The following is a 15,290-nucleotide window of genomic DNA, read 5'->3' as shown; positions in this document are numbered from 1 at the left end:
TTAAAAGATTCGTTCAAGTCTCTTTTACTAATTGAAAAGCTTCACTTTATAACTAGTGATGAAGGCTTAGGCTGATTCTAACAAGTTATTTGAGTGTGTGTGTGCGTGTGTGTGTCTGATTATTTTACGGGAGCAAGACTGTCCATACGGGCACCTTATATGGCTGCCGGTTCACAATAATCATTCGCTATAGAAACCTTACTCTCCTCTGCCATGTTGAATGTTTTAATCTTCTCCCAACTTGGAAACTCGGATAACTGGTAAGCACCCTGAGTGTGTGTGATAACTCTGTTGCGACTCTCAGCTGTGATTGGTGCAGTTATGACTCCTTTATCAGGACTCTTTGAACACCTCTCATTCAATCAGATTTGAGGATTGGAACTAACTGTTGTATAATACTTAACAGACTAGTGATTGAAATTTTAAACAATATCGAGCAATAGAAATATTTTTTTCATAAATATTTTTAATATGTTTACAGGATTGTTGATTATTCATGTTTTTAAGACATTACAGACAGACAGCTCTTTTTCAGTAAAGTTGACCAATGTGTTTTGGGAAAAGTACAAACAAATTATACAAACACAAATATTTTACTCGTATGTTACAATAATATTTTTCTTCTTTGGCAACAAAATATTAACGCTCTCTCTTTGCTGTCAAACAAACAAGTGATAGCCAGTACTGAAGCATTTTACTAAACAGGGCTGTGTTTCTCAAAAGCATTGTAAGCTTAAGTTGATCAAAGAAACCATTGGCGCCAATGGTTTCTACAATATATTTAGGAAACGCAGCCCAGAACTTAGTAAAATTAATCCTGATTCAAGTAATAGCAGCATCATCCAATCATGGTCAACCATGCTTAAATTAAATTTAGCATTATCAATTCTGAATCCAAGCACTAATTACCATTATCCGATGTATGCAACCATGTTGCAAACATAATCTGTAGCCAGAAACTGAACATTTGTTTCTGGCTACAGTTTGGAGTGAATATACTTGGCTACATAGAAAAGCTTTAGGATACTCCCTAATTAGTGAATGACTCAACCTCCAGTGCATTGTCCAATTGCACTGGTCTCAGAAATGTTTGAAATGCTCCTTATTTTCACCCTAGCTCTATGTACAGCCTTTGAAAGCAACATTTTCTAGCTTTTGGAAGCACACATTGATACTGATAATGGATATAGGATTTCTAAAGTAAGTAAGGCTAATTGACCTTGCATGAGGTCACAGTTTTTAGCAGTATGATGTTTCACGATAAATCACTGAAACTATCAAAATGGCATATTGGATGAAACTAGAAATGTTACTCTTTGGGTGGGGGCGGGGATAAGGCATCTGCTGCCTGCCAGGAAATAACTGTGGCCCCTATGTACAATGGGATGGCTCTTTAGATACAGTATATCTATACTCTGTTTCTGTATAGTATGTAATATTTATATAGAGACTACAAAAACATGCACATGGATTTCCTCTTCTTAATTATGGAAATAATTAGAAACAATGCATAGCAACAACATGTAGTCACATCAGCAGCACATCACCCTACAGCTCTCGCCTGGTTACCCACTGAAGCTAAGCAGGGGTAAACCTGGCTAATCTCTGGATGGGTGACATCCTGGGGAAAACTAAGTTTGCTGCTGGAAGAGGTATTAGGGAGGCCAGTAGGAGTTGCTCACCCTGTGGTCTGTGTGGGTCCTCATGCCCCAGTATAGTGACGTTAAGTCGAGGTCCTGACTCTCTGTGGTCATTAAAAATCCCAAGGCACTTCTCGTAATGAGTAGGGGTGTAACTCTTGTGTCCTGGTCAACTTTGCCCATTGGCCTTTATCCACCATGGCTTCCTAATAATCCCCTATACATATAAATTGGCTTCATTGCTGTACTATCCTCTTCACCAATAGCTGGTGGATGTTCAGGCATACTATGTCTGCCATTGCATCATCAAGGTGGATGCTGCAGTGGAGAAGATCCCCCTGCTATGCTGTAAAGTGCTTTGAGTGAGTAGAAAAACATAAATGTTAGGAATAAATGGAGGAACAAATACTCAATGATGTGATTGAGAACCCAGAGGGATTGTGGTTTGTGTGTGTTGACACTGACCTCCGCCACATCGCACACTGCAGTCCTCCCAGCTGCTGTGAGTCCACAGAAACATGTGTTCTGGTTCTTTCTCAATCTCGCTGCTGTTCTTTTGGGACTGGTTCAGGGCAACAGTGTACTCATAGTGGATCCCATACGTCTGATCGTGGAACAAAAGAACCTGGGACAGATGAAATCTCAGTGAGAACCCTTTTGGTTTAATACATAAAAATTATGCCACATTTTTTGGTTGTTTGGTTGATGTTGGGGTGAAATAGTTAACATATGATATACTCTATTCCAAGATAATTATTAATTTATAGACTACACCAAATATATTATTACATGACTTTCTGGAATATTTTATTCTGAATGGTCCACAGCAGTTTGCAGTCAAATATTTTTGTATAATGTTCTGCATTTTTAGTTAAGTGTTTTGGGCTCCTCCCATGGGACTCTTATTTTGATAAGAATTTGCACTGAGAAAAAGAGCAGATATTTTACATCTTGTTGCACAAATCTCTCAGCTACTAGGTTTCATATGACTGCTGCTCCACTTTGTTTATTATTTACTTCGCAAGCATCGTCTGTGAGTAATTAATACAAAATATATCAAACTGAGAACTTTTCTATTAATTTAGTTAGATTTAAGAATGTTTAAATATCTTAAGATGTTTTGTATAATTAATTGCTCAGCTGTTAGCTCTCTTCGCATTTGGATTTATTTGTATTTGACACTAAAATACTTTGTGTTTTATCATTCATAATTTCAATTTATTCAACTGAAATTGGATCTTGCCTCACAAATTTGTAAAATTGAGCAATCTGATGGCAAAGTTGTTGCAGGGGCTCTCGTAAGCGTACATGGACTGAGTTTAGAGGGATCGATGCCGGTTGGTGCTGTCGTGCATGGGGTTAATGTACACATGTTTTTCTTTTTTCTGTTTGTTTTGTTCGGGGGGAAGTTCAGTGTTTTATTCTTGCATTAATTTTGAAATGTGGCCTTCATAACTTTGTTTTGGCACACAATAAATTTTTGTATTATATTGAAATGTCAAATGTTAATATGCGTGTACTATCTCTCTCCACATGGAATGTGAATGGGTTGGGGCACCCCATAAAAAGAAGGAAGGTTATTTATTTTCTTAAATGTAAGAAATATGATAGTGTTTCTTCAAGAAACGAATCTTTCCAAGCTGGAAGCTGAAAAATTTAAAATATGGGGTGGATGCGTTTTCTTCAGTGCTGGCTCAAGTAAGAGCAAAGGTCATTATATTGGTAAATAAACATCTACAATAATTATAATTATGGAGAGTAATTATTGTTTTAGCAGAAATTCAGGGGCAAATGTTGATTTTGTCTAATATTTACGCACCTAATGCTGATGATCAGGGCTTTTTTTTAGAGCTTGAAGAGATGTTGCAAGCCACTGGCATCCCTCATTAAATAATATTGGGAGGTGACTTTAATCTTTTGATGGATTCAGTCCTTGATCATAGTGATGCAAAAGTGTGTAAGCCCCCTAAAGCAACAAGGACGCTTCACATGATGTGTCTTACAGATATTTGTAGACTTTTGAACCCATCTGGTAGGGACTATAATTTTTTTTCATCAGTCCATAAGATTTATTCTAGAATAGATTTTTCTTTTTATATCCAAATCCCTAATTTCATCTGTTCTCGATTGCTCAATTGGAACCATTTATTCCCAGATTACCCCCTGGTGAGTTTAGAGGTGTTTCCACATATAGAGAAAAATAAAACATATAGCTGGTGCCTTAATGCATCCCTTTTGCAAAATCCTGATTTCCAAAAAATGCTAAAGACTGAAATCAATGTTTAAATGGAGACCAACTGGTCCTCTGTATCCTCTGTGGGCGTGGGAGGCACTTAACATGGTTCTTAGGGGTCGGCTCATACAGTATGCCTCATTCACCAAAAAATCCAAAACACGAGAACTCGTGGAGTTGGAAGGAAATATTAAAAGTGCAGAGGCAGAGCTGAAGTGCTGTATGTCATCTGATGGCCTCAGAAAATTGACCCGATTGAAATATAGATATAATGCTATTTTGTCATGGAAAGTGGAGTTTTGGTTATTCAGGGCAAGACAGTAATACTTTGTGTCGGGGGACAAAGCAGGGAAGCTTGGCTAGCAGGCTAGATATAAGACAGTGTACTACCTGTTAATTCAGAGTCTGGGGACAGTGCCTTAAAGTTCTCTCAAGAGAGTATGGGAGAAAGATTTCAACTTGGCATTGGAGGAAGGAGTGTGGGCTAAGATTCATAAAAACGTTAAGTCTACATCTAGAGGTGCAAGGGTGCGTCTTATACAAATCATAATTTTGCATATATTTTATTTGACCCCTTCTAGACTGTATAGGTTTGGTCTTAAAGACACACCCACCTGCTGGAGATGCCAAATGAAGGATGGAGACAAGGCCCATGTTTTTTGGTGGTGTGTCGAGATACAGAAATTCTGGTCGAGGGTTCAGAATTTTGTGGGCGACATGGTGGGCACTCAGGTTTCGTTTTGCCCCAGACTTTGTGTTCTAGGCGATGGGGCAGTCATCAATGTGGGGGATTGCCATCTAAAGAACTGGGTTCTACCCTGTGTGATGATCACCAGGCTGGTTATTTTGAGGGGTTGGAGGTCAGCTGGTGTGCCCCCAAATCCGGAGTGGTGCACGGAGATGGGAAAGGAGGCAGCTTATTAGGAGGTGTCATTTGGAAGACAGGGTGATTTAGATTTGTTTGCCCGGAAATGGGGCAGGTATTTGGAATCTCGGGTGGGGTGTGGAGAGAGTACTGTACTATAGTTTTAAGGGAGTATGATTATTATGTGTGTACATTTACGTGTATTTATGTGTATATATATATATATATATATACACACACACACTGTACAGGTATATATATACACTTACCTAAAGGATTATTAGGAACACCATACTAATACTGTGTTTGACCCCCTTTCGCCTTCAGAACTGCTTTAATTCTACGTGGCATTGATTCAACAAGGTGCTGAAAGCATTCTTTAGAAATGTTGGCCCATATTGATAGGATAGCATCTTGCAGTTGATGGAGATTTGTGGGATGCACATCCAGGGCACGAAGCTCCCGTTCCACCACATCCCAAAGATGCTCTATTGGGTTGAGATCTGGTGACTGTGGGGGCCATTTTAGTACAGTGAACTCATTGTCATGTTCAAGAAACCAATTTGAAATGATTCGAGCTTTGTGACATGGTGCATTATCCTGCTGGAAGTAGCCATCAGAGGATGGGTACATGGTGGCCATAAAGGGATGGACATGGTCAGAAACAATGCTCAGGTAGGCCGTGGCATTTAAACGATGCCCAATTGGCACTAAGGGGCCTAAAGTGTGCCAAGAAAACATCCCCCACACCATTACACCACCACCACCAGCCTGCACAGTGGTAACAAGGCATGATGGATCCATGTTCTCATTCTGTTTATGCCAAATTCTGACTCTACCATCTGAATGTCTCAACAGAAATCGAGACTCATCAGACCAGGCAACATTTTTTCCAGTCTTCAACTGTCCAATTTTGGTGAGCTCTTGCAAATTGTAGCCTCTTTTTCCTATTTGTAGTGGAGATGAGTGGTACCCGGTGGGGTCTTCTGCTTTTGTAGCCCATCCGCCTCAAGGTTGTGCGTGCGTGTTGTGGCTTCACAAATGCTTTGCTGCATACCTCGGTTGTAACGAGTGGTTATTTCAGGCAAAGTTGCTCTTCTATCAGCTTGAATCAGTCGGCCCATTCTCCTCTGACCTCTAGCATCAACAAGGCATTTTCGCTCACTGGACTGCCTCATACTAGATGTTTTTCCCTTTTCACACCATTCTTTGTAAACTCTGCGTGAAAATCCCAGTAACTGAGCAGATTGTGAAATACTCAGACCGGCCCGTCTGGCACCAACAACCATGCCACGCTCAAAATTGCTTAAATCACCTTTCTTTCCCATTCTGACATTCAGTTTGGAGTTCAGGAGATTGTCTTGACCAGGACCACACCCCTAAATGCATTGAAGCAACTGCCATGTAATTGGTTGATTAGATAATTGCATTAATGAGAAATTGAACAGGTGTTCCTAATAATCCTTTAGGTGAGTGTATATATATATATATATATATATATATATATATATATATATATACACACACACATTTTATTAAAAATAACATCAATGCCCCCAGACCGTAATAAGGAAGATTCCTGTGAAATGCAAGCTTGTAGTACCACCTGTTTACTCCAGAGGGCAGTAAGTGAAACTGTATTCAGCTGTATGGGCAACGTGCAGTTTATACAGTGAAGAAAACAACCCTTCAGCAGCAGAACAACACAAACATGCATTACGGTCTTGCGTTCAAAACACTTGGAGCGCAAATTCGAACTAAGAGATCTAAAGCTGTGTTCTAAGTATTAAACTATATTTAACTTGACACAGTAACCTAAAAATTTATGTTTATGACGCAATGCACCAGAGATGCTACACAAGCATGTCTGACGCAGGTGTGCATTGACAGCTCCTTAAACAAGCCATCATAATAAATCTTGAACTGATTTGCTGTGGACTGTGGATTGCTGTGAACTGTGTGCCAATGATTGGCTTATGTTCAATAATATGGTAGTAAACAACCCATTGTATTCTAAAGCTGCTTTTTGTATTGTCTTATCAATGATTAACTCTTCTTAAGATTATATCTTTTCATGTGACAATACTGAAGAAATTACACTTTGCTTCAATGTAAAGTAGTGAGTGTACAGCTTGTATAACAGTGTAAATTTGCTGTCCCCTCAAAATAACTCAAATAACACACAGCCATTAATGTCTAAACCACTGGCAACAAAAGTGAGTACACCCCTAAGTGAAAATGTCCAAACTGGGCCCAAAAGTGTCAATATTTTGTGTGGCCACTAGATCAGCACGATTTGGGGAAAATGTCATATTGCGATTATTGAGGCTAATATTGCGATATGCGATTTCGATATAATAAACAAATGGTAACATGAGTCAACTTGCTTGGTTATCAAGAAAAATGCACAAATAGATAACTGATAATGCTGAAATGTGTATTTCTCAACTCAAACATACAAACTAGCAACAACTATAAATGCAGTGTTTTCAAATTAAAATATTTTTACAAAATTAAATAATAACATCTTTGCATTACTGCATACTTGTTATTTTCTCAATATTACACCTAAATAAAATGGAACAATAAATAAGAACATACCCATTTTCATGAAAATAAGATTGTCCAAACAAACAGGGACATTTAATCAGGATGTAACATGTACTTTGTATAATCTCTTTTGAAAAGGAAACTGGATATAAAAGTGTGGTTCACTCAAACCACTAAAACTGTTGTTGTGGTTTTTTTTGGTAAACTGGTATTACTGGTATTTCCGAATCCTATTTCTCAAAAGTTCTACTTATTGCTGGTACCTCTTGTTCAGTGTGTGGATCATTTTCTGAAATCCCACTTTGCTAAAGGTGCATCATGTCTCTATATATCTCTGTGAAGACTTGTCATATGGAGTGACACTCGCAAACACATCTGTAATTGTGCTTTGTTTGGCTTACTGGGCTTTTTAATGTAGTTTTAGTCAATGAAAATTGTTGACATTTTAGTCATAATTTAGTAACATTTAGTCATATTGATATTTTAGCCACTGAACACTGTAAACATTTTAGCCATAAGAGTATTATTGATAAGCATTTGTCAATCTTGTCTATCCAAAACCAATATATATATATATATATATATATATATATATATATACACACACACATTTTATTGTTGTTGTCATTTTAGTGTTATTTTCACATAAGATTGATCTTATCATGATGATCTCATCAATGATGCTACACGTTGCAAGCTGCAGACAGCGGGGGTGTGAGACGAGCATCTCAGTGTTAGAGTGTGCATCACCCGGCAGAACTTTAAATCTCTCCCGGTCTCGACTCCCGCTCAGATTGTATTATATGAACTTTAAGGATGAAATAAAGATTTTCTGGCCACCAGTTCAGTGTCGGTCTGCTCGGCGTCCATTTTCACCTGATTTCCACGCTGCACACCGGAAACTCGCTCGTCATGACCACACGTGCCACTCCCTAAATTGAGACTGACTGGTCATCTTTATTAGCAGTGTAGAAAATGGGCAAACAGCTCTCAGAGAGAATTGGCTGTCACGTGATATGATTTATCATGCAGCAGTAGTGGCCACCATTATTTTCCAGCACTGCTTTAACCCTCTTGGGCATGGAGTTCACCGGAGCTTCACAGGTTGCCACTGGAGTCCTCTTCCACTCCTCCATGATGACATCACGGAACTTGTGGATGTTAGAGACCTTGTGCTCCACCACCTTCCGTTTGAGGATGCCCCACAAATGCTCAATAGGGTTTAGGTCTGGAGACATGCTTGGCCAGTCCATCACCTTCACCCTTAGCTTCTTTAGCAAGGCAGTGGTCGTCTTGGAGGTATGTTTGGGGTCGTTATCATGCTGAAATACTGAATAGAGGGGATCATGCTCCACTTCAGTATGTCACAGTACATGTGTTACATCCTCCTTTTAGTTGTCTAGAGAATTTAAGAGTACGTAACATATAGTTGGGGGCTCGTCTTTGTTACCGTTTATTAAGGAATTGTGTGCTGTATTGATGATGGCAGAGGTTTATTATGGGCATCAGAGGTTAGCTAATAGGTACAGCATTTTCTTTTCTTTGTGAGGCATGTTAATGCAAAATGTGATAATACTAAGCTTACTAAATGTCATTTAATTTGCTAAGTTTTCTTGACAATCCCTCTTTGAAGGTGATTGAAAAATGTAGGAAGGATGAATTGTTAACAATAGCTACACACTTCCGTATTCCCATTACAAGGCAATCGCTAAAAAAACAAATAAAAGCTGACCTGATAAACCAGCTGTTTGAGATGGAACTGTTAAAATTGCCTGAAGTAGATGGCGAGGGGCAGTTTGTTGATAATACTGAATTGGGTAAAGGGGAGGCTGAGATAGCCGTGATTGAGGTGGAGGCTGAAACCAGGGCAGCCTTGCCACCCTTTGAAACTTTTTCACCAGGTACTCCCAGTTCGAGAGGGGAGACACAGATGAAAGTGCGAATTGCACGACTCCATGCGGAGGCGCAGGAACGAGCACAAGCCCACCAAGCAGAGATGGATCTGCGTCTCGAGATTCGCAGGCTCGAAATTCAAGCCGAAAAAGAGGTAAAGCTTTGTCAGTTGGAGATGGAAGCAGCTAAGGTTGCATCGGTTTCCTCTGTTCAGCAGAGCTTCTCATCGGTGAGTGATAATGCATCTATTTCAGTTTCCACCACGTTTGATGTAGGAAAACACATTGCTTTGGTTCCAAATTTGAGAGAATCGGAAGTGGAGAGTTATTTTAACGCTTTTGAGAGGATAGCAACTTCCTTAGGTTGGCCAAAAGATTTTTGGTCATTACTGTTGCAATGCAAATTAAATGGCAAAGCTTTACAAGTGTATTCTATCTTATCTTTGGAAGATGGTTTAAAGTCATTACTCATATGCTCTAAGTATGGCCAGTTTGACTAGTCCGATGGCACTAAACGTTTCTGTATAGATTATCGGCGCGTGAACGCTGTTATGATACCAGACTGCTTCCCATTACCGAGGATGGAAGACTGTGTGGATAGCGTAGGATCAGTGAAGTTTGTCAGTAAGCTGGACTTGCTTAAAGGGTATTGGCAAGTTCCTTTGACCCCCAGGGCATCTGAAATTTCTGCTTTCGTGACACCAGATTGCTTCTTACAGTATAATGTTATGGCATTTGGTTTGCAAAACGCTGCTGCCACATTTCAAAGACTGGTCAATTTGGTGCTTGTTGATGTTCCAAATTGCAATGCTTATCTGGATGATCTGATAGTCTATTCCCAAAGTTGGACGGAGCATGTATCGTTGCTGAGAACTGTGTTTAAGCGTCTAGAGAAGGCATCTCTGACACTAAACCTTACCAAGTGTGAGATTGGGAAAGCAACTGTGACCTATTTAGGTAAACAAGTCAGACAAGGTCAAGTGCGTCCTTTGACAGCAAAAATTTTGGCCATTAGTGAATTTCCCGTACCAACTACCAGATGTGAGCTACGTAGGTTTTTAGGTATGGCCGGTTACTATCTGTGTTTTTGCCGGAATTTTTCTTCTGTCGCCACTCCATTGACTACTTTACTTAGTCCTTCAGAGCCGTTTGTATGGTCACTTGAGTGTCAAAATGCATTTGACAATGTTAAAACTCTGTTATGCAGTGCTCCTGTGCTGTCTGCCCCAGATTTTTCAAAACCATTTAAGCTGGAAGTAGATGCTAGCAATGTAGGAGCAGGTGCTGTTCTTTTGCAGGAGGAGAGGGATGGGATTGATCATCCTGTTTGTTACTTCTCGAAGAAGTTTAATAAATATCAGCGTAATTATTTAGCCCTTTTGTCAAAATCTATATTATGTATAGATGTTTGTTTTTAAGGGTGTGAGTGTTACGTGCTGCAGCGTATTTCGATTGTTTTCTTTTCTCCCATTCATCTTCACTGTCATGATTCTTAGGTTCAGTGATTGGTTATTCATCCTGTTAATCATCATTAGTTTACGTTCTCTATACATAATATAGATTTTGACAACAGGGCTAAATTATTTACGAATAAATAACAAGTGACATACAGTGGGTACGGAAAGTATTCAGACCCCCTTAAATTTTTCACTCTTTGTTATATTGCAGCCATTTGCTAAAATCATTTAAGTTCACTTTTTTCCCTCATTATTGTAAACACAGCACCCCATATTGACAGAAAAACACAGAATTGTTGACATTTTTGCACATTTATTAAAAAAGAAAAACTGAAATATCACATGGTCTTAAGTATTCAGACCCTTTGTTCAGTATTTAGTAGAAGCACCCTTTTGATCTAATACAGCCATGAGTCTTTTTGGGAAAGATGCAACAAGTTTTTCACATCTGGATTTGGGTATCCTCTGCCATTCCTCCTTGCAGATCCTCTCCAGTTCTGTCAGGTTGGATGGTAAACGTTGGTGGACAGCCATTTTCAGGTCTCTCCAGAGATGCTCAATTGGGTTTAAGTTAGGGCTCTGGCTGGGCCATTCAAGAACAGTCACGGAGTTGTTGTGAAGCCACTTCTTCGTTATTTTAGCGGTGTGCTTATGTTCATTATCTTGTTGGAAGGTGAACCTTCGGCCCAGTCTGAGGTCCAGAGCACTCTGGAGAAGGTTTTCGTCCAGGATATCCCTGTACTTGGCCGCATTCATCTTTCCCTCGATTGCAACCAGTCGTCCTGTCCCTGCAGCTGAAAAACACCCCCACAGCACGATGCTGCCACCACCATGCTTCACTGTTGAGACTGTATTGGACAGGTGATGAGCAGTGCCTGGTTTTCTCCACACATACCACTTAGAATTAAGGCCAAAAAGTTCTATCTTGGTCTCATCAGACCAGAGAATCTTATTTATCACCATCTTGGAGTCCTTCGGTGTTTTTTAGCAAACTCCATGCGGGCTTTCATGTGTCTTGCACTGAGGAGAGGCTTCCGTCGGGCCACTCTGCCATAAAGCCCCGACTGGTGGATGGCTGCAGTGATGGTTGACTTACTACAACTTTCTCCCATCTCCCGACTGCATCTCTGGAGCCAGCCACAGTGATCTTTGGGTTCTTCTTTACCTCTCTCACCAAGGCTCTTCTCCCCCGATAGCTCAGTTTGGCCGGACGGCCAGCTCTAGGAAGGGTTCTGGTCGTCCCAAACGTCTTCCATTTAAGGATTATGGAGGCCACTGTGCTCTTATGAACTTTAAGGGCAGCAGACATTTTTTTGTAACCTTGGCCAGATCTGTGCCTTGCCACAATTCTGTCTCTGAGCTCTTCAGGCAGTTCCTTTGACCTCATGATTCTCATTTGCTCTGACGTGTACTGTGAGCTGTAATGTCTTATATAGACAGGTGTGTGGCTTTCCTAAACCAAGTCCAATCAGTATAATGAAACACAGCTGGACTCAATTGAAGGTGTAGAACCATCTCAAGGATGATCAGAAGAAATGGACAGCACCTGAGTTAAATATATGAGTGTCACAGCAAAGGGTCTGAATACTTAGGACCATGTGATATTTCAGTTTTTCTTTTTTAATAAATATGCAAAAATGTCAACAATTCTTTGTTTTTCTGTCAATATGGGGTGCTGTGTGTACAATAATGAGGAAAAAAAATGAACTTAAATGATTTTAGCAAATGGCTGCAATATAACAAAGAGTGAAAAATTTAAGGGGGTCTGAATACTTTCCTGTACATGGTTCCCTTAATGAACTGTAGCTCCCCAGTGCCAGCAGCGCTCATGCAGCCCCAGACCATGACACTCCCACCACCATTGTAATCTAAAGCTGCTTTTTGTATTGTCTTATCAATGATTAAGAATGTAATGCATTTTAATTATCTAAATATTTTGTATTTATATATACAGTATATATATATATATATATATATATATATATATATATATATATATACACACAGTATATATATATATATATATATATATATATATATATATATATATATATATATATATATATATATTTATATTTATATATATATATTTTTTTTTTTTTTTTTTTTTTAAAGATAACTATGTATAATTGTATATTGATATAAATTTGTATAATCATTATATATTGAATTATTGTTATATAAGGTGCTTTCTCAGCAAATATTTGTATATGCGATTAATCACGATTAATTAATCGGGACACCATGTAATTAATTCGATAAACAAATTGCATCGATTGACAGCCCTAATTTATCTAAACTTATTATATGTACGTGTTTGAAGTTGGTAATATTTGTTTCACATTTAATGCTCTAACCATAGACTGAACAGAGCAGTGCAAATTAACTTTGAAGTGAGCAGACTATTTATTTATTTATATCGCAGCCCTTTGCTGTCCATACATACATATCGCGGTTTCAATTTTATTTCAATTAATTGTGCAGCCCTACTTTACGACAGAAAAAGCCGCTCTTCATCAGCACAAAGTGTTTGCATGTCAGGGAACAAGCCACATACCTATTCTACTCCCACAATAGTACAGAGCAGATGGCGCAGCTGTAAATACCTAAAGAACGGAGATCTGGGGATCCCAAAATGTTGAACCTAATTTTCAAAGGTTATATGTTCGGAGCAACATTTAAATACATGTCCGAATTAAACACTCTGAACACTTTTGTCCATATCGAGTGCAAATGCAAGATAACAGAGTGTAACATAACTTCTACGATTAGTTTGATAGAAAGGCTTTGCAATGGCGAAATTGGGGCAAGAACTTCCAGTTCAATACAAAAACAGGGAGGGGCTGGTCAAATGTCTGAGACTGAATGCATAATAATAAATCAAAATCTTGGGTAGGCCTGGCCAACATTTGTCAGTCAGCCTATGCCATTTATTGAAATGTAATCTGGGAAGTTTACCCTTACAATTGAAGGACTTTACTATGCTATCATATTGCTTGAAATAAAGAGAGGGGGACATCTACAGGGAGAGTTTGTAGTAGGTAATTGAATTTTGGAATACAATTCATTTTAATAGCATTAACCTTCCCAATCATGGATACGTGCTTTGTCCCCTGACTCAAAGTATGACTGTCTTGCCCTGAATAGCCAAAACTCACCCTTCCACTACAAAAGAGTATTATATCTGTATTTCAATTAGAGCCAACAGACGACATTCACTTCTTCAGCTCTGGCTCAGCACTTTGAATATTCCCTTCCAACTCCACGAGCTCTCGTGTTTTTATGATCCAACCCCTAAGAACCCCAAATAAACATTGATTTAAGCCATTAACATTTGTTGGAATTCAGGATTTTACAAAAGGGATACATTAAAGCACCAACTATATGATTTATTTTTCTCCGTATGTGGCAACATCTCTAAACTAACCAGGGTGTGGAAAGATGTTTCCAATTCAGCAATCAACAAGAGATGAAATGAGGAATTTGTACATAAAAAGTCTATTCTAGAATAAACCTTATGGACTGATGAAAAAAAAATTATAGTCCCTACTAGATGGGTTCAAAAGTCTCCAAATATCTGTAAAACCAAGATTTTTACACATCCTGTGGAAGCGTCAGTGTTGCCCTAGGGGGCACACTTTTGCTTCACAATGATCAAGGATCTTCCCAATATTATATCATGAGGGATACCAGTGGCTTGCAACATAAAAAAGCCCTAATCATCAGCATTAGGCGTGTAAATATTAGCCAAAAATCTAACTTTGCCCCTGAATTTTTGCTAAAACCTAATATCTCTTCCTAATTTATCTTTAGTGTGTTTGATACATTTGATTGTTGATGCTAACTTATCAATGTAATGACTCCCCTGCTCTTACTTGAGCCAGCACTAAAGAAAACATGTCCTCCCTATATCTTCGAAAAATGTTCAGCTTCCTGTAGGGAAGATCCAATAGGCTGAATAAAAAAATAGAATGTGTAGATTCATCCACATAACTGTCCCAAAGGTGTGTTCCTCCACAAATCAAACTCCAGCCGCTAGTGGAACCAGCACAAAAAAAAAAAAGAAGGCTGTTCAGTTTTGGCAGGGAACATCAGTGCAAAAGCGGCCTTTGGTTGATGTAAGAGTTTCTTGCATTCCTTGAATCGATCACGTTTCTCTCTTGTCGAATTCGCAAAGTCTGAAAACAAGAAAATGTTGTGGTTCTTGCAAGAAAGTATTCCTTTACCCCTCGCCTCGTGGAACACAAGACCTTTATCGGATGATCTCAGGAATTTGGCTCAATTTCCAACTTATGGCCTGATATGTCGAGCAGACCCTGAAAGAGCCCATCCAGGAATTCCACCATATTCTGTCCCTCTGCTCCCTCAGGAATTCCAACAATTCTGAAGTTATTCCACTGGTTACGATTCTCCATGTCTTCCAACTTTTCCCAGACACGCTCCAAATCCACCTGGGTCGCAAGAGAGTTAGCAGCTTATTCCCTCTCTGATGACTCCAGATAATCATTCCATTTCTCAACATCTGCCACTCGTTACCATCTCAGGAAATTTCGATTCCATCGCAGTGATTGATCGACGTATTACAGCAAGATTCAAGTCAGCAACGACCTTCGTCAGCATTGCCGACACGCTCATCAATTGTCGCTGAATTTC

At 39.2% G+C, this 15,290-nt stretch overlaps 1 protein-coding gene across 1 annotated transcript in view; it reads right to left on the bottom strand.

Moving 5' to 3' along the window:
- adamts17 (ADAM metallopeptidase with thrombospondin type 1 motif, 17) overlaps positions 1–15,290 on the bottom strand; it is a 273,229-nt gene that overhangs the window by 80,185 nt on the left and 177,754 nt on the right. Inside the window, exon 18 of the mRNA XM_052129527.1 lies at positions 2,106–2,265. Within this exon, the coding sequence (XP_051985487.1) occupies positions 2,106–2,265 (160 nt within the window). The remainder of the gene's footprint in view (positions 1–2,105; positions 2,266–15,290) is intronic.

This window comes from Xyrauchen texanus, chromosome 1, assembly GCF_025860055.1.
Source record: "Xyrauchen texanus isolate HMW12.3.18 chromosome 1, RBS_HiC_50CHRs, whole genome shotgun sequence".
Taxonomy (NCBI): domain Eukaryota; kingdom Metazoa; phylum Chordata; class Actinopteri; order Cypriniformes; family Catostomidae; genus Xyrauchen; species Xyrauchen texanus.
The sequence above is the reverse complement of the archived record's forward strand: the minus strand, read 5'-3'. Positions and strand labels throughout refer to the sequence as shown.